Source organism: Mercenaria mercenaria, chromosome 12 (genome assembly GCF_021730395.1).
Source record: "Mercenaria mercenaria strain notata chromosome 12, MADL_Memer_1, whole genome shotgun sequence".
In the NCBI taxonomy this organism is placed as follows: Eukaryota; Metazoa; Mollusca; class Bivalvia; order Venerida; family Veneridae; genus Mercenaria; species Mercenaria mercenaria.
Window position 1 is genome coordinate 24,879,196 of NC_069372.1, and position 20,726 is coordinate 24,899,921.

Here is a 20,726-nt window from a genome sequence, read left to right on the forward strand (position 1 = left end):
AATTATGTTTTTAAAGTCTGGTGTCCTTTCTTTGCAATAATAACACTAATATTACTTCATTGTACCTAAAACAGACAGAAATCAGAATTTAATTGTAATTAGTAATAACAATCTGCCGTTCAATATGGACAAAATCATATCAAAATATTTGCAATAAGTAGTACAATCCGTTTTGTGTGTAAAATCAAAATAAATTGTTCACTATCATTTCAATAGGGCGTACAATACAATACAATACAAAGCACCGCGAATTTGTGTTTTAAACGAAATAAGGGATGAATTAAGGTTAAAATCGTTATCAATGAAAAAGAAAATATACTAAATTCTTATAATGTGACATGCATTCAGAAAATTTGCCTTATTTTTGATAAAACTCATTCAATTTTGGTATGCATCATCTAAACATTCATCGTGTAATCAATTGATTTCACCTTACCTACCGCTCATGTAAGTCATTCTGGACTTATATTGACTGGGGAAGACTTGAAACATGTCTCAAGGAATAAAAATACCTTTATTTGACAATTATCCAAATATCAATCGAAAAAGGTAGACCACGTTTATCGTATTTCAACAAATGATTGAAATCACATCGCTATTTCCGCTTTGGTTGTTCAATCGTTTCTACACTGTGATAATGTGAAAATATTAATACATATTAACATAGTACAGCATAATATAATATTAACATAATATGAAAATAACATGGTATAATATTAACATAATATGAAAATATTAATACAACATAGTACAGCAATATACATATATATAATTTACATTTACCTACATTAGCAATGAGTTATGTTTAAAATAAGCTTTTTTATGTAACTTAGATCTCTTCAGTATTTCTGATCCAGATATTGTCAAATACTAATGATGTTTATTTTTCCATAGGTATCGGTACTTGGCCAGCACGTTCTTTGTTGAAAAAAAAATATGCTGTTTACAATTTGTTCCTTCGTGTACTTTGATTTTTGTAACTTCCGTTTAACAATTTTCCGTTGATTGGTTATACAAATTTTCGCGTAGGTCATACGCGATAATTATGTAGACCTAGAACCATCCAAATAGTGACGTCACGTTTTGCGACTACACAAATTAACATTGTCCTTTAAACTTTTCTTCTGTGATCCTGGAAAGATAGGCAATAAAAATGTCAGCAGACCCACCGAGAAAAGCGTATAAATATACTTGCAGCATGATTCGACCGCAAATATACAGGTAATCTATGCATAAGTTACAAAAAATCTGCTGTTTTTTCCTTTGTTTACTGTTTTTGACAGTGAAAGGGGCACCTTTGGGGAATGGCGTTGTCATACTAACCTTGATAAATTGATATTAATTGAGTGAATCTTGCCATATGAGAAGCAAATGTTACTTTGAAAGTGAATTTTATTGAAAAATTATTAATAATGATTCACACTTCCTTATTATCCTAGAGAAATATTATCTGAAATAGAACGCCCCCAGGTGCCCCCATCGATACTCCATTTTTGCATGGCTACCGTTTAGTACAAAAGACATTAGACCATTCTTTATATGTGCCATTTTGCAGGTTATCATACTTGGCATCGTTAATAATATATGTAACAGGCCTGACTGGGAATCAAACCGGGAACCTCTCACACCTAAGCCTAGGCTAAGGTGGACACTACCAGTCGCTGTAAAAGCTAGCTCTGTAGCAAAGAAGTATTAGTGCACCCTTATTACCCTACTATATGTACCCTCTAAATTCTTCTTTGAATTCAGGAGTTTGAACCTCTGTGGGGCATTCCAAAGTGTCCATTCATATCTACCTATCTATGTATCTCCCCTCACTGGTATAATATAGCCAGGATGCGTGTCACAACCAGATAAAAGTTTGTTTAAAAGCAGTGAAAGGAAGGCTTCAGAAATGAAGATATAGTGAGAAGGAAGATAAAAGTAATGAAAGTGTTAAGTAAGACAAAAAATATACAAGTATAAAAATATAAAGTTAAAAAGTATCTACTCGTGACTTCAATGTATTGGGCGCCAAAAACGAAACAGGCTGAAAATATTTCAGACCTGACCGGGAATCAAACCCGAGACCTCTCGCACCTAAGGCGGACACTCTACCACATCGCTTTAAAAGCTAGCTCAATAGCAAGGACAGATAACTGCACCTGTTTTGCACTCACATGCGCGCTTTTAAAACCTATCATAGTATCAAGCAGCTATATAATAAGCAAGCTTGAATTGAATGGAATGGGACTGAATTTCAACCCTAAAAAGAGCAAAAAAAAAACAACACTGAGATGTTTATTAACATACTTAAAAAACTGAAACGTCTTTCACAGAAATCCAATCTTTTTTTTTTCAGTGAGAAGTCTTTAATGGAAAGTGTGGTGGATTTTTTCTCTGATGTTGTACCACAGGTAAACCTTTACATTTTGATCATAAGATTATCAAACAGTTTTTTAGAAGTTATTTTAGAATCATAATTATATTTTATATGCCTGTGACTGAGGAAAGTTACCTATGGTATATAGATTTATTTATTATAAATGCAAGGATTTTTTATGATACTGTTTGCATTGGCACAGGTCCTTGTAGACCCTGCTGGTAACATGACATATGTCTGGTAAAATGAATAAAGATTTACAATGAAATGCCAAATTGTGTGATTTAAATAAAACTGACCAAGTAAATGTCAGAAAAAAAAGAATGGCAAAAACATCACAGTAAGATCTGCAGTTGCACTGTGCCATTAGGTAGAGGAATTATATCTCAGTGAAATGTAAAGACACTTTTAACCCTTATCATGCTGGACATAGTGCATGACTGATTGTGCCTTTGCAACAAGTGTAGATCATGATCAGCCTGCACATTTGATCAGCACCCCTTTAAACAGTTACTGCATGGTACTGTCCAAATTGAAAGATTGACAAGTTCATTACAGAAATTTAGCAGGGTGAGGGTTAACTATAGCATAAGGTATGGAGAAAGAAAATAATAATATGTTATTTAAATTTCATTTTATCTTGGTGAAATAGAAGATGCTTTCTGTTGCACTTCTTTAAGTTACATTTGCAAAGCTGGTAGATATTCTGATTTTATTCATCTAATTGTAGCATTGAGCTTAGGCATATCTTGTTGTGTTAATGATTTCATCTGTAATATTTCAATTGGGAATGATTGAATGAATGATTTGATTGAATGTCTTACAGGCTTATACAGGAACACAGAAGAATGAAGACCGGGAGAAGATACAGTGGGTCAGATTTGAAAACTGTGACTGTAATGGTATGTGGTATGCTTTACATTCAAATGACTTTGTTATTTTGTGGATATTATAAAGACCGGAAATAGGTTACTTTTTATAACAAATTGAAATACTATTGTTAGTCTCCAGTTTTGGTTGTAAGGTACTGCATAGAACTAAATGCCACTTCAAAGGATGTGTGAACTTTCTGTTGCTTATTATGTCTCCCCCAGGAGACATATTGTTTTTGCCCTGTCCGTCCGTACGTACGTACGTCACACTTCATTTCCGAGCAATGACTGGAGAACCATTTGACGTAGAACCTTTAAACTTCATAGGGTTGTAGGGCTACTGGAGTAGACGACCCCTATTGTTTTTGGGGTCACTCCATCAAAGGTCAAGGTCACAGGGGCCTGAACATTGAAAACCATTTCCGATCAATAACTAGAGAACCACTTGACCCAGAATGTTGAAACTTCATAGGATGATTGGTCATGAAGAGTAGATGACCTCTATTGATTTTGGGGTCACTCCGTCAAAGGTCAAGGTCACAGAGGTCTGAACATTGAAAACCATTTCCGATCAATAACTAGAGAACCACTTGACCCAGAATGTTGAAACTTGATATGATGATTGGTTATGAAGAGTAGATGACCCCTATTGATTTTGGGGTCACTCCGTCAAAGGTCAAGGTTACAGGGGCCTGAACATTGAAAACCATTTCCGATCAATAACTAGAGAACCACTTGACCCAGAATGTTGAAACTTCATAGGATGATTGGTCATGAAGAGTAGGTGTCCCCTATTGATTTTGGGGTCACTCCGTCAAAGGTCAAGGTCACAGGGGCCTGAACATTGAAAACCATTTCCCATCAATAACTAGAGAACCACCTGACCCAGAATGTTGAAACTTGATATGATGATTGGTCATAAAGAGTAGATGACCCTTATTGATTATGGGATCACTCCATCAAAGGTCAAGGTCACAGGGGCCTGAACATTGAAAACCATTTCTGATCAATAACTAGAGAACCACTTGACTCAGAATGTTGAAACTTCATAGGATGATTGTACATGCAAAGTAGATGACCCCTATCGATTTTGGGGTCACACCATTAAAGGTCAAGGTCACAGGAGCCTGAACATTGAAAACCATTTCCGGTCAGTAACTTGAGAACCACTTGACCCAGAATGTTGAAAATAATAGGATGATTGGTCATAAAGAGTAGACGACCCCTAAAGATTTTGGGGTCACTCTGTGAAAGGTCAAGGTCATAGGGGCCCGGACATTGAAAACCATTTCCGGTCAGTAACTTGAGAACCACTTGACCCAGAATGATGAAACTTCGTAGGATGATTGGTCATGCAGAGTAGATGAACCCTAACGATTTTAGGGTCACTCTATTAAAAGTGAAGGCTACAGGGGCCTGAACATGGAAAACCATTTCCAATCAATAACTTGAGAACCTTTCGACCCAGAATGTTGAAACTGCATAGGATGATTGTCCATGCAGAGTAAATGACCCTTGTTGTTTTTGGGGTCACTCCGTTAAAGGTCAAGGTCACAGGGGCCTGAACATTGATAACCAGTTCCGATCAATAACTAGAGAACCACTTGACCAAGAATGTTGAAACTTCATAGGATGATTGAACGTGCAGAGTAGATGACCCCTATTGATTTTGGGGTCAGTCTATTAAAGGTCAAGGTCACAGTGGCCTGTTCATGTAAAATCATTTTTTGGAAATAACTTGAGAACCACTTGACCTACAATGTTGAAACTTAATAGGATGATTGGACATGCAGAGTAGATGACCCCTATTTATTTTGAGGTCACTTGATCAAAGGTCAAGGTCACAGGAGCCTGAACAGTGACTTGAGAACCACTAGGCCACGAGTGTTGAAATTTAGCGGGATGACTGGACATGCCAAGTAGATGATCCCTATTGCAGCCAACCATCAGTGTCTCTTTGACTTTCGCTCCTGACCCCTATTGACTTCTTGCCTATAGGACTTTGCATTGGGGGAGACATGCGCTTTTTTACAAAAGCATTTTCTAGTTAGATAAAAGATTTTCATCTATTGATTTATACTTCAGATATTGCCAAGAACCCGGACATGTTTAGGTCAGATACTAAAGGTCTGCCTCTACTTCTTATTCTGGGATACAGTAACGGTGTACAGATATGGCATATAACAGTAAGTGTAATATCATATTCAAATATTAAATATGTACAGTCACAGAAGCCTTTAGGCCTGCTGGCGGCAAGTGATTTAGCCTTTGCAACCGATGTAGACCAAGGTCAACCTGCAAGTCCATGCATGCTGATAATGGTCTGCACTGTTTGCTATTCAGTTAGTAAATTTTTAGTGAACCAGTCTATCATTCAATTTGGGCAGTACTATTTATTATTGGAAGGGGTGTTCACTGGAAATTTACTGACTGAATAGCATCAAACAGTGCAGACCAAGATCAGTCTGCACAGCTGTGCAGGCTGATCTTGGACTGCACTGGTCACTTGATAAATGGACACTTTGGAATGCCCCACAGAGGTTCAAACTCCTGAATTCAAGGCAGAATCACTTGCCACCAGCAGGCTGAAGGTGTAAAAAAAGCTCCTTGAAATGTTGAGTAATTTTGCCATGCTTTTTCTTTACCTTGAGGGTAGATTAGTTATTGTTATGCTTTCCTTTTTTCCAGCCAAATGGAGAAGCACAAGAGGTTTTATCTATGAGACAGGGACCTGTTAGAATATGTAGGATTTTACCCAACCCTGATCCAGGTAGGGAATTTGAGATGTTAATCAGTTAAACGTTTGTTCATTTTTAGTTAAGCAGAGCAATTTTTAAGGCTGAGTCTGTTTCCATGGTAAAATCATTACCCACGTCAGAGTTAGAGGTTGGCAGTCATGAAGTAACTGGTTGTATGATCTGATCCAACAATTAACCTGCCCATTAATTCTACTTCACTGCTCACAAGAGCTGCCTAAGTAAGACAGTACTATATGAGCAGCGCCATGAGAAAACCAACATAGTGCGTTTGCGACCAGCATGGATCCAGACCAGTCTGCCTATCCATGCAATCTGTCAGGATCCATGCTGTTCACTAACAGTTTCTCTAATTGCAATAGGCTTTGAAAGCGCACAGCATGGATCCTGACCAGACTGTGCGGATGCGCAGACTGGTCTGGATCCATGCTGGTCGCAAATGCACTATGTTGGTTTTCTCATGGCGCGGCTCAATTATGATTGTAATTATGACCTGTTTGTTGCATTGTCATCAGATTTAGTCTTACAATATTGCATAGATCTCTCAGATTTATTCAGATACATGTAGCTCCATCGGAGCTGCATACTTCGGTATTTAAGTTTAGTTTGTCTTCAGATACAAAACAGATTAACACGAAGAAGATGGCAGGTTTATTTCATTAACCAGAGTAACCTGAAGCCACCGTTCATTTCATTGAATGTTTTCTTGATATAATGGAAGATGTTTTTTTTTTTTAAAGTATAAGTAAAAAAGAACTTCCTCTCTTGCTTGTAGTCTTTTTTATACATATTAATGTATATTTAAATTAGAGACTCAGATCTATAAAAAAATCTCTGTATGATGGGAAATAGCTTTAAGCTTTTTTGGGAAATAGCTTTTAGTTTTGCGTGCTTTGTTGGCAAATAAAACACGGTTTTGAGTTCAGATGCATAGTAATCATAGAAGGCCAAATCTATTTCCATTCTACCACGTACGAATTACGCCAGGAAGGGATACTAATCTGGAATCCTTCTTTAGGCGTAAATAGGGGGTAAATCGAAATAGCCAAAAGTAGGTCATTTTGTAAAATGTGTTTTAATCAACAAGACATTACACGGTAAAATTCTTCTTTGTTTATATAAAAGGAAATCTTAAAAGTGTTAGAATAATATTCTATATATTTCAGTGTTGGGAAACAGTGACAGTTACAGTTATAAGAGACCACTGATTGTTATGTGTGACTCCTCCAGGTAAACTTTCAAGAAATAAGTAATACTAGCTTTGATAATGAAACTATACAAGTAATAAAACATAAGAAAAATATATAAATTGATAAATAGAAAAATAAAGAAACTTTCCCTTGGGGGAAGTAGGCAGCCCAAAGAAAGTGCAATGTGAGGCTTGTTGCACACTTTGCCCATAGTGTATTTTCCCCAGGATGAGAAAAATCATTTGCCAGACCGGGGCTTTTTATTTTTTTGAGCTTCAGAAGATGGTTTGGAAACTAATCTGTGTCTTAGTTATCAATGTAAGGACTGGTGCTGTTTTCTTTAAATACTGGTGTTTCCACCCTTCAGATTTCTTGATTATGATATCCATGATATTTCATTAATCTGGATAGACCAGACATTGGTACAGTTCACTTTACATACTGGTAATTTCGTCATTCATGTTATACATTATATAGTAGGTGTTTTCTCAATATGTTTCTTGAAGGCATCTGATAATATTAGCTTAAATGAGCTGCACCATGAGAAAACCAACATAGTGCATTTGTGACCAGCATTGATCCAGACCAGCCTATTCATCCATGCAGTCTGGTCAGGATCCATGCTGTTCGCTAACTGTTTCTCTAATTGCAATAGGCTTTGAAAGCGAACAGCATGGATCCTGACCAGACTGTGTGGATGCGCAGGCTGGTCTAGATCCATGCTGGTCGCAAATGCACTATGTTAGTTTTCTCATGGTGCGGCTATTATATTCTGTTGATCTTAATGGCTGTCTGAATGAATATTTACTCACAATTGCTTAAATATGAATATTTTGAAGAAAAAAGGTTGAAACTTATACATTTTGAAGACATGTTGCAATGTTTCTCCCAGCCTGATTTCTTTGAAATCAGTGATCGTCATTTTTACCATGACCTGATGACTTCATGGAAAAAACCGTAGCATGTTTTCACAAAATCTATATTTCATATAATTGCTGGGGACTTAAACTCTATCAAAGAACACTCCTTTTTAAGATAAAAAGAATCTGTATATTGTTTCATTTCTACATTGAAAAAGAGTTCTCAGTTGTTGTAATAGTTGTCTCCCTTGTCAAAACTTCACTTGTGGCAAATACACAAGAAAAGGTTTATATCTTTAAATTTTCTTCTTTGATAGAACACAGTTAATTTTAGGAATGTCATCCTCAAAAAAGAAGCCATGTAAGTAGATAATTCTTTGTGAAAATGGTTATGATACTAATTTATATATTTAATGTATTTTTGTGTGTGTTTACAGTGCTGGACAGCCATACTGTGGTGTAAAATTTGTATCATTAAAGACTGGAGATGAAGTGCACAGCATTAGCTATAAAACATTGCCTGTACAGAATATAGAGTGTAATAAAAGGTATGATATTGTCTGTAAAATATTACTTGTACAGAATATAGTATGATATTGTCTGTAAAATATTACTTGTACAGAATATAGAGTGTAAAAACAGGTATGGATATAGCCTGCATACTATTACCTGTACAAATTAAAGATTGTAAAAACAGGTATGGATATAGCCTGCAGACTATTGCCTGTACAAAATAAAGATTGTAAAAACATGGATATAGCCTGCAAACTATTGCCTGTACAAAATAAAGATTGTAAAAACAGGTATGGATATAGCCTGCAAACTATTGCCTGTACAAAATAAAGATTGTAAAAACAGGTATGGATATAGCCTGCAAACTATTGCCTGTACAAAATAAAGATTGTAAAAATAGGTATGGATATAGCCTGCAAACTATCGCCTGTACAAAATAAAGATTGTAAAAAAAAAAGGTATGGATATAGCCTGCAAACTATTGCCTGTACAAAATAAAGATTGTTAAAATAGGTATGGATATAGCCTGCAAACTATCGCCTGTACAAAATAAAGATTGTAAAAAAAGGTATGGATATAGCCTACAAACTATTGCCTGTACAAAATATAAAGAGTATACACTGTAATAAAAGGTATGGATATTTCCTGTAAAATATTGCCTGTGCAGAATAGAGTGTAAAAACTGTTACAGATATAATGAAATATTGCCTGTTAAAATTTGCCTGTACAGAATATAGAGTGTGATAAAAGGTACAGATATTGCCTGAACAAAATATGAAATGTTGAGAGTGCAGTAACATATATGTTAGTATATATTTACTTATAGAGAAGAGTTACTTACACTGGAGTATACTTATTCTGTTTTTGTTTGTTTCATGTAATGTAAGTCTAAATGTCTGCATGTAGATAATGAGAAGTGTAGATGAAGAAAATTTAGGGAAATTGCATTTTATAGAAGAATGGAGCAAAACATAAAAATAGGAAGTTTTGCCCCCACAATGGACTGAAAAATGTTTTGCATCAAGACCATTTTAATGGGTTGGTTGAGGACCTGTAAGCCTATTTAATGATAACCTAGACTTACAAGAAGTGCAGAACTTTCGAAGTATGATAGAAACTGTGTAGATATTTCATATTCTAACACGACCAGCAAATATCCTATATACACATAGGAGAAAATCAATTTCGGTTATTCTGCGATAACCCATGCACGAGTTAAGTAGTGATGTCATCCTCTATGTATAGAATGATCCGGGTGCGTAGCACGAAGTGTATTTCATGTCATAAAAAGTAGTTACCATTTTTTCTAACATATATATGATACCAGTATGTTGAGTTAAAATTGAAATAACAAGTTCCCAGGTGTGATTTATTGTAGAATAACCCGAGGTTTTCATTCTTATGCGAAACAGTATATCACTTAGGTCTATGGCCTTCGTGATATATTCTTACACATAAGAACTCAAAAGACGGGTTATTCTACGATTAACCACGCTTGGGAACTTATTATTATTTACTCGAAATAAAATAAGAACATGTACCATTCTATGTCTTTTATTTATCTCATTGTTATACTGTTAAATATTTTAAATATTTAAATATTCATATAACACATTATGACGAACAAATGACTTAAAATACTTGATTTCTAAATTAATATATTCTACATCTGCTAAGGTAAATGCATCAATAGATCTGAGAAAAACATTGAAAAGTTAAGTCGGCATGTTTTTGGCCGCTCTATCTTCAAGCGAGAGGAGACCAGGCGCAAGCATGAGACAACACACAATGCGATGACCCCTAAAAACCGCAGACGGCATCCAGCACACGGACCACACCCGAATGTATGACAGTAGACCTCAGCTAACCACGGCTCCACACCAAAATGATGCCACGAAGAAAGTCAAGGGCTACCGCCAAACACTCAGTGCTAGAAAGCTGTTTAATATATGTCTGTGCTAAAAACAAGAACGACAAAAACGGCATGCGTTAAATATTTATGAGACGGCCCAATGCTTCAGCTAGTAAAACTAAAAACTGACTGACTGGGCCTACCACACAAAACACTAACTGATGCACTCCAGACACTTCACCTTGCAAAACGCAATGCAACATCACCAACTTTATAGTGAAGCATTACAGACAACGGAATGCAACCAGGGCCTCACCAGTACCATTGTGATGCATTACAGACACTTCATATCGCAAGAAACAACGCAACATAGGCATCACCAACACTACAGTGAAGCCGTGGACAACGGAATTCAACCTGAGCTCACCAGTACCCTGGTGGTGCATTACAGACACTTCTTTTCGCAAAACAATCTAGGCATCGCCAGTGATGCACCACAGACGAAGTGTTTTCACTTAGCGAAAGGCAAAGCAACCTAGGCATCACCAGAGCCTATAGTGGTACACTACAACCACTTCACAAGCAAGCAACGCAACGCAGTGCAATCTAGGATTCGCCAGTACTATAAGGACGAAATCCTAGTGACCCGAAGCAACTTCAGGTCAAGCAACCTTAAATAGCAAAGTGCATCTTTTGCAATGAACAACCTTTGGTGTACTGTTTAAGACAACAATGTCTTTGTGATAGGCCCTGATAAAGGCATACATAGTTTCACAAAACTGAGCGGACAGTGTCCATACCTGAAAGACGACAACGCTAATTACACTGAACTGTTCCGAATAAAATTCATCACACCGAACGCACAGATATATCTCTAGTTCAGCGTCTACCGTATAAATCGCCACAAAACAATGAAAAAACACCCAACCGGTTATTGTTTAGCAGTCTAATTAACTCGATATCTCGCCTGATCCCCTGTTCAACATTATATGAGTGACAATCCTAACATTTAAGGTATAATTACAGATTCATAAATAACTGTCAGTGAGCCTTATCATATGTATAGAAGCCAAGATATAAATGAAAATAACTAAGCTAATGTAATACGCAAGTTCATGTAATTTCTTTTCCTAGATATTCTTTTTAAAGAGAATGTCTTAAACATTAATTTAATTTCCGATATCCTAAAAAAGCACAGTTCCAGTTAAAACATTCCAACGAATGCTGTTATTTATGAACACAATACACCTGAATTCCATAAATCGGGAACGATCCAAAAGTTCATTTGCATGAAATCTACGGTACTTTGAAGTTCCTTCGACTTGGCTTCTATAACAGAACATTCATTCGTAACTTCTTTGAGTATGATTATAATTGGGATATCGGAGACTTCACAGTGTTGCACTACCAGCTCACTGACAACTTCAGTAAATGCCATATAAGAAATTTGTACCCTGAAAGTATAATACAAAAAGCAGCAAATCTGATACAAATTTCTCCAGAATGTCAGGTCTTTCACCAAAAACTAAGTTAACTATAAAAATTACTACATTAGCAACTATAGGCGTGTGGCGGGAGGGTAAGTTTATCTTTACCGAACGACGTGTAGAAGAACAGTGAGAAGTCTGTCAGTCAGTTTATAATAATGGTCTATTCGCCCTTTCAGATGCAATGTGAGAAATCTGCACAGGCTTTTTGCTTTTATATTGAACAATTGGCTGTGTTCTCGGCTCGCTGAACATGCACATCAGTACTGTATTGATAAAACGAGAACCAGTTCAACTGAATGATAAAGGCTGATTAATCCCGATTCCTTAGCAACTAACAAACTTATTTCTCCAGAAATAAATGAAATTATTTTAAAGAAATAATTTATATTATTTCTTAAATATTTCGTGCAGATTTTTTTTTTTAGTTCCACTGTGAAAGATTTGTATTAATGTAAAAGTTAGAGTGATAAGTTAAAAGTATGAGTTATTTTCACTCCATGTGTAAGTAGCTTGAAGAAACTATAATTTTATGTTAATTTCACCTACAGGTTCCTGGTGATTGTATTCCTGGAGAAAGTGTGCGTATATGAAGCCTGTCAATTTCAACAGCTGTTCTGGATCACAAGTATGTTGTCCTGTTATTTTACTTTTCTAACTTGTAGTAATTGGCCCTATGATAAATTCAATAATCCAAGACTAGTTTCTAATTGTTTTTATTAGCTCACCTGTCACATAGTGACAAGGTGAGCTTTTGTGATCACGCAGCGTCCGTCGTCCGTCCGTCCGTGCGTGCGTGCGTGCGTCCGTCCGTAAACTTTTGCTTGTGACCACTCTAGAGATCACATTTTTTGTGGGATCTTTATGAAAATTGGTCAGAATGTTCACCTTGATGATATCTAGGTCAAGTTCGAAACTGGGTCACGTACCTTCAAAAACTAGGTCAGTAGGTCTAAAAATAGAAAAACCTTGTGACCTCTCTAGAGGCCATATATTTCACAAGATCTTCATGAAAATTGGTCAGAATGTTCACCTTGATGATATCTAGGTCAAGTTCGAAACTGGGTCACGTGCGGTCAAAAACTAGGTCAGTAGGTCTAAAAATAGAAAAACCTTGTGACCTCTCTAGAGGCCATATATTTCAAAATTTCTTCATGAAAATTGGTCAGAATATTCACATTGATGATATCTAGGTCAAGTTCGAAACTGGGTCACGTGCCATCAAAAACTAGGTCAGTAGGTCAAATAATAGAAAAACCTTGTGACCTCTCTAAAGGTCATATTTTTCATGGGATCTGTATGAAAGTTGGTCTGAATTTTCATCTTGATGATATCTAGGTCAAGTTCGAAACTGGGTCACGTGCGGTCAAAAACTAGGTCAGTAGGTCTAAAAATAGAAAAACCTTGTGACCTCTCTAGAGGCCATTTATTTCATGAGATCTTCATGAAAGTTGGTCAGAATGTTCACCTTGATGATATCTAGGTCAAGTTCGAAAGTGGGTCACGTGCCTTCAAAAACTAGGTCAGTAGGTCAAATAATAGAAAAACCTTGTGACCTCTCTAGAGGCCATATTTTTCATGGGATCTGTATGAAAGTTGGTCTGAATGTTCATCTTGATGATGTCTAGATCAAGTTCGAAAGTGGGTCACGTGCCGTCAAAAACTAGGTCAGTAGGTCAAATAATAGAAAAACCTTGTGACCTCTCTAAAGGTCATATTTTTCATGGGATCTGTATGAAAGTTGGTGTGAATGTTCATCTTGATGATATCTAGGTTAAGTTCGAAACAGGGTCATGTGCAGTCAAAAACTAGGTCAGTAGGTCTAAAAATAGAAAAACCTTGTGACCTCTCTAGAGGCCATACTTGTGAATGGATCTCCATAAAAATTGGTCAGAATGTTGATCTTGATGATATCTAGGTCAAGTTCGAAAGTGGGTCATGTGCCTTCAAAAAGTAGGTCAGTAGGTCAAATAATGAAAAAACGTTGTGACCTCTCTAGAGGCCATATCCTTGAATGGATCTTCATGAAAATTGGTCAGAATGTTCACCTTGATGATATCTAGGTCAGGTTTGAAACTGGGTCTCGTGCCTTAAAAAACTAGGTCAGTAGGTCAAATAATAAAAAAACCTTGCGACCTCCCTAGAGGCCATATTTTTCATGGAATCTGTATGAAAGTTGGTCTGAATGTTCATCTTGATGATATCTAGATCGAGTTTGAAACTGGGTCAACTGCGGTCAAAAACTAGGTCAGTAGGTCTAAAATTATTAAAATATTTTGACCTCTGTAGATGCCATATTTTTCAATGGATCTTCATGAAAATTGATCTGAATGTTCACCTTGATGATATCTAGGTCAGTTTCGAAACTGGGTCACATGAGGTCAAAAACTAGGCCAGTAGGTATTAAAATAGAAAAACCTTGTGACCTCTCTAGAGGCCATATTTTTCATGAGATCTTCATGAAAATTAGTGAGACTGTTTACCTTGATAATATCTAGGTAAAGTTGAAAACAGGGTCACGTACCTTCGAAAACTAGGTCAGTGGGTCAAATAATAGAAAAACCTTGTGACCTCTCTAGAGGCCATATTTTTCAATGGATCTTCATGAAAATTGGTCAGAATTTTTATCTTGATAATATCTAGGTCAAGTTCAAAACTGGATCACATGAGCTCAAAAACTAGGTCACTATGTCAAATAATAAAATAAACAACGTCATACTCAAAACTGGGTCATGTGGGAAAAGGTGAGCGATTCAGGACCATCATGGTCCTCTTGTTTCATAATTAGGAAACTGCATAAATTCTGTGAATTATGTGGTTATGTTGACTAAAATCAAAGTTTAGTGCATTACTTTTGTTTATGAATGAAAACATGTACCTATAATTTGCTTCAGTACATACAGTAAACCTGACTCATGCCAAACACATTTCCAGTTATAAGGGATAATTTCAGATGTGATAATTTATGTACTTCTATGTTTTAATATGTTAAAATATAATGTGTACAGCAGTTATCTGATATACTTTAAAATCCTTTAATTTCGTGGGCATGAAATTTCGTGGTTTTGGTCAAAAATTTCGTGGGGATATGAATTCGTGGATTTCAACTTTTGAACATAAAATGAATTGGAATTTTTCTTCTTCATTGGGGATATGAATTCGTGGATTTCAACTTTTGAACATAAAATGAATGGGAATTTTTCTTCTTCATTGGGATTAAATTTCCTGGATTTACTCAACCATGAAATCCACGAAAATTAGTCCCCCATGAATATTAATGATTTCACACTGTGACGGTATACTGTAAGGAACACTTTTTTTATGTACCATTGTCAAAAGATAAACTAAAAATATCATTTTATATAGCATGCCCAAAAACCAAAGTCATATTTCATGGCACAGTCAATTAATTTGTTATATACATCTATGTCAAGTATTTGTTGTACAAATACCATTTATAAAGGGTTTTTTTTTTTTGCTATAGATTAAAAGATACTGCAGGTTTATCGAACATATTTTGCTGGTACTGTGGAGTTTGATATGACAAACATTCTGTTACCATTTGACAGGAGACATTTTGTTACCATTTGACAGAAGACATTCTGTTACCATTTGACAGAAGACATTCTGTAGCCATTTGACAGAAGACATTCTGTTACCATTTGACAGAAGACATTCTGTTACCATTTGACAGAAGACTTTCTGTTACCATTTGACAGAAGACATTCTGTTATCATTTGATAGAAGACTTTCTGTTACCATTTGATAGAAGACATTCTGTTAAAAGTCATTTGTCCTCCAGCAGTTGATCGTGTGAGAACATTTTTATTTTCTTGCCACAAACAAGTTAACACTGGTCAGAAATTAGGAATGTAAGCCAAATGTTTTTATGTATCTTGAATACTGTAAACAAAGTTTGTTCCACAGGTAATCAAACAAACATTCTTCTCTTGTGATGTAAAATTTATCTGGCAGATAAATGTTTATATTTTTTATCAATATTTCAGGTTGCTTTCCATGTCCTGGTCCCACTTCGAACCCGATAGCACTGTCGGCACGATGGTTGGCATATGCTGATAAAAGGGTAAATAGATATGTCAAATTATAATAGGGACCTCTGTAGTGGAGTAGATGTGGTTGCTTACATTTAACCGCTTTCTCTCAGTACCGTGTTTAAGCCTCACAAAGGCTTTTATGTACAGAAGCCTTTTTACCTGTTTTGCAGAACTGCCCCCCCCCCCCCTCTCCCAACCAGTGCCTGAAATAAAACATGCTGGAGTCCCCTGCAACAATAAACCTTGACTGTACTGCAAAAATGAAGTAACATGACAATGGCCATACTAGGGTCAGTCCTGTTTTAGAGCCTTAATGATTAGACAGGCTCCAAAAGTGGCAACAAAGTCATAAAATTTCTGGGAGTTTTCTGCTACTTGTGTGGTGACTAACACTTAATAACTTATTATGCTAGACATGACTGATTCGTCCATGCAGTCTGATCATGATCTACACTGTTTGCCATTCAGTCAGTATCTTTTTGGTAAGCACCCCTTTTAACAGTCAGAGGTACTGTCGAAATAATTGTCTATAATGCTGTATTGGTAGTGTTAGGGTAACCGTTCAAGGGCCATAATTCCGAAGTGTCTGGGCCGATTTAGCTAGTTACATTTCTCATCCGATCTTCACCAAACTTGAACAAAATGTGTTTGATCATAAGTCCATGGCCAAGTTTGATAACTAGCTAAATCAGCCCAGACACTTCGGAATTATGGCCCTTGAACATAATTACCAACACTACCGATACAGCATGGTGAATCGGTTACTCCAACATGTGAATACCAATAGGCCACAACAGTATACAAAGACAGACATTCAGATGATTAGGCAGTTGTGGGAGACATGCGCCTTTCTCAAAAGCACCTCTAGTTTTTAGACTGATTTAATGTGAGATTGGCTCCTGAGATTGGATTCCTGTGGCCAGTCTCTGACCACAGAGTTTACGACTGCAGCTCATTAGGCAATAAGTTCATGAATCTCAGTAGCTAGTTTTACACAGTTCAGAAAAGTCCAATCTTTTTCTCCATCCCTATTGATCTTCATTCAAGATTTGCAAGTATGAATTTATTGATTGTTATTGTTTTGTTCAATTTTTGGGACACTGACTTTATTGTTAAACTACCCCCGGTAAATATTATTTACAGTTGGTTGCTATGCACCAGTCGTGTGGTGGTATGTCAGGGGACGGATCACAGTCGTATGCTGCCACAGTAATCAGTGCTGCTAAGGTAATGATTCCATCTCATTCACTCATAAGTCTCATATATGTTTTTTGGAAGGAAAGTCCAATATTTTAATATAAAGATTTGAAATATTTTTAGCCATATTGGAGGAATTTAATGGACTTGTTTCCCTTTTTTCCATTTTAAAAATGGATCTACTTGCTGTAACTTTATCAGATCTGTAGCAGCCTTGTATCATTTGTTGTTATGGAGAAAGTTATGTGAGATCCTAAATAAGAATGGGTTGTTTCATTAGTGAAAAATCTATTTTTTTAATTTTACACTATGATTTAAGACTTGCTGGTATATACTTTATCCAGTTTATTCAGAATGCGATTTTAAATGTTTTTTTTTTTCTGTATAATATGCTACATGTAATAGATACCAGTGATGAGACAGTGTTTATTGACTCATATTTCAAGACATATCATCAAGGTCAAAATCACGAAGGTCATTTCATCTCTTATGTTTTTCATACTTAACACAATTGTTTTCATTCATGGTGCGGTGTTTTATACATATATTCAGAGTCAAATAATCAAGTTCAGGTGAGCGATTTGAGGCCATCATGGCCCTCTTGTTACATAACCTGTAACACCAATAATGTTTCGCATTATAGGGAGCATTTAAAGGTCTTTCAATGTTTGGAGAAGCAATGGTGAGCTCTGTGACAGGATGTAAACCGACAGCGGTGAAACGAGACTGTGTGCAGCTCGATAATGGAAACCGGCCTGGTATAGTCACGGTGGTGGACATTCAAAATATACATAATGACCATGTAAGTATATTACCAACAGTGATAAATGAAGTGGGTAGGGGGACTATTTTCAGATCAAGTTTCATTGGATATTAGAGTATGTTTATTTGTGAGTAAAAAGTAGTTTTGACTTACCAGATATTTTAGGTAATGGAAAAACCTATTAATTTATGAAATTTCATACATTTATTCAATATTAAATGTATTTTATTATGATGTTCAATATACCAACTTATAATAAAATATTTATTCTAATATGCTTTTCTCTGTTAAAACACTCTTACGCTAGAATAATATCACGTTAACATGCGGTGACGTCAATGTTTTTGTTGCGACCAAGAAAGAGCGCTACTATATTTTATCGACTGTTTTAGATTAAGGGCATATTAGAATTGAAATAATTTATACCAAAACCGTGTTTTAACACTATTGATACACTCGGGCGGTAATACGTCGTACAAATAATTTCACTCGGGCTACGCACTCGTGTAATTATTACACCTGACGTATAACCACCCATCGTGCATAAATAGTGTTAAAACACTCTTTTGCTATAAATTATTTCTTAAATAATTGTATTTATTGGCCAGGCTATATGGTTATGGTTGCAGGTTTCCAGTCAGTTGCCACTTACCTCTCATCAGTCACTTTTATTGGTCTACCTCCCATCATTTAGACTGGAAAGCTATGTGATAGGTCAGCTTCCAGCATTAAGCTGGAAAGTTATGCTCTGTTGTTGGTTTAATGGGTCTACCTCCACCATAAGACCTTGAAAGTGACAATGTGTCATGGGTCTACCTCTATCATTAAAGCTTGAAATTACACTACATCATGGATCTACCTCCACCATCAAAGCTTTAAAAATACACTGTGTCATAGATGTATCTCCACCATTACAGCTTGAAAGTTACCCTGTGTCATGGGTCTATCTCTGCTATTTTTGCTTGAAAGTTACCCTGTGTCATAGATGTATCTCCACCATTAAAGCTTGAAAGTTACCCTGTGTCATGGGTCTATCTCTGCTATTTCTGCTTGAAAGTTACCCTGTGTCATAGATGTATCTCCACCATTACAGCTTGAAAGTTACCCTATGTCATGGGTCTATCTCCACCATTTCTGCTTGAAAGTTACCCTATGTCATGGGTCTATCTCCACCATTAAAACTGGAAAGTTGGTCTACCTCCAACATTACGAACAGAAAGTTACTCTGTGTTGTTGGTTAACCTCTCTCATTAAAGCTGGAAAATTAACCACTGCCATTAAAGGTAGAAAGTGCCTATTTAATCATTGGTCTACCTCCTGCATTAAAACTGAGAAGTTCCAGTTTCAGGAGTCTACCTCCACCATGAGAACTTGAAAGTGACACTGTGTCATGGGTCTACCTCTATCATTATAGCTTGAAAGTTGCACTGCATCGTGGGTCTGCCTCCACCATAAAAGCTTGAAAGTTACTCTGTGTCATGAGTCTACCTCCACCATCAAAGCTTTACAAATACACAGTGTCATGGGTCTACCTCCACCATTAAAACTTTACAAATACACTGTGTCATGGGTCTACCTCCACCATTAAAACTTCTACCTCCCACCATTACAGCTTGAAAGTTACACTGTGTCATTGGTCTACCTTGACCACTTAAGCTTGAAAGTAACACTGTATCATGGGTCTACTTCCACAATTTCAGTTTGCGAATTACCAACCTCAACTATTATATGTTGAAAGTAACACTGTTTAAGGGTTTACCTCCACCACTAAAGCTTAAAAGTGGTCTACATCCACCATCAAAGCTTGTAAGTTACCCTATGTCATGGGTATACCTCCATCATTACAGCTAGAATGTGACAATGTATCATTGGTCTACATCCTTCATTAGAGCTAGAAAGTGACACTGTCTTGCAGGTCTACCGCCACCTTTAAAGCTGAAAGTGACTCTGTAATGTAGGTCCACCTCCACCATTGAAGCTAGAAAGTGGCCATATGTCTCAGCATGGTTGTTAAAATGGTTCAACTTCAAACAACTATGATCTGCATCATGTTTTGCTCTTTCAGTTCAATGTGAATGAAGACAATGAAGGAGATGGTTTGATTGCTCATTTTCATGCCCATGCTAATGAGCCGGTATCCAATATGGCATTTGATCCCACTGGTACTCTGCTTGTGACAGCCTGTAAGCTGGGACACAATTTCCATGTGTTCCGGCTCATGGCACATCCAGTGAGCTCTTCTCTTGGAGCAGTGCATCATCTTTATACATTACATAGAGGGGAAACAACTGCAAAGGTATGGTTCAAAGGATTTTTAAACCTTTGCCCTGCTAAATTTCTAAAATGGACTGGTCCATCATTCAGTTTGGGCAATACCATTTATTAATCGAAGGGGTGTTCATTAAAATTTTACTGACTGAATAGCGAACAGTGCAGACCATGATCTTGGTCTGCACTGGTCGCAAAGGCAGAATCACTTGTTGCAAGCAGGCTTAAGGTTAAGGAGTCGGTTTTTCTTGCTTTTTATTTCAATTTCTGACTGTCTTTGAGAATGTGTGTTTGTTCAACTAGTCAAATATATTTTCTGCAGTACAGAGTTTCATGTCTTAATGCCCACACTGGCTAAGTTTAAGTCATTGTTTGGAGTTACAGGGAGTGGGGGGGCAATACATGTATATATGAGTCACTGCTGGTTGGTTAGTTGTGTGGTAGGTCAGTCAGTTGCAAAAAGGTTGTGCCAAATTTCAGAGAAAACTACTTCACGATTCTAAAATGATTCTGTTGAAGCTGCATACACATGACCACAAAGTGTAGTTATT

The 20,726-nt window shown here is 36.6% G+C and overlaps 1 protein-coding gene across 1 annotated transcript in view; it reads left to right on the forward strand.

Moving 5' to 3' along the window:
• Positions 1-1,070: 1,070 nt before the first annotated feature.
• The window catches only part of LOC123533555 (uncharacterized), a 39,773-nt gene continuing 20,117 nt past the window's right edge, over positions 1,071-20,726 (forward strand). The window contains exons 1-12 of the mRNA XM_045315221.2: positions 1,071-1,221; positions 2,342-2,396; positions 3,189-3,264; positions 5,320-5,420; positions 5,923-6,004; positions 7,157-7,220; positions 8,478-8,588; positions 12,444-12,520; positions 15,900-15,976; positions 17,091-17,174; positions 17,788-17,946; positions 19,973-20,203. Of these exons, the coding sequence (XP_045171156.2) occupies positions 1,154-1,221; positions 2,342-2,396; positions 3,189-3,264; positions 5,320-5,420; positions 5,923-6,004; positions 7,157-7,220; positions 8,478-8,588; positions 12,444-12,520; positions 15,900-15,976; positions 17,091-17,174; positions 17,788-17,946; positions 19,973-20,203 (1,185 nt within the window). The 5' untranslated portion in view covers positions 1,071-1,153. The remainder of the gene's footprint in view (positions 1,222-2,341; positions 2,397-3,188; positions 3,265-5,319; positions 5,421-5,922; positions 6,005-7,156; positions 7,221-8,477; positions 8,589-12,443; positions 12,521-15,899; positions 15,977-17,090; positions 17,175-17,787; positions 17,947-19,972; positions 20,204-20,726) is intronic.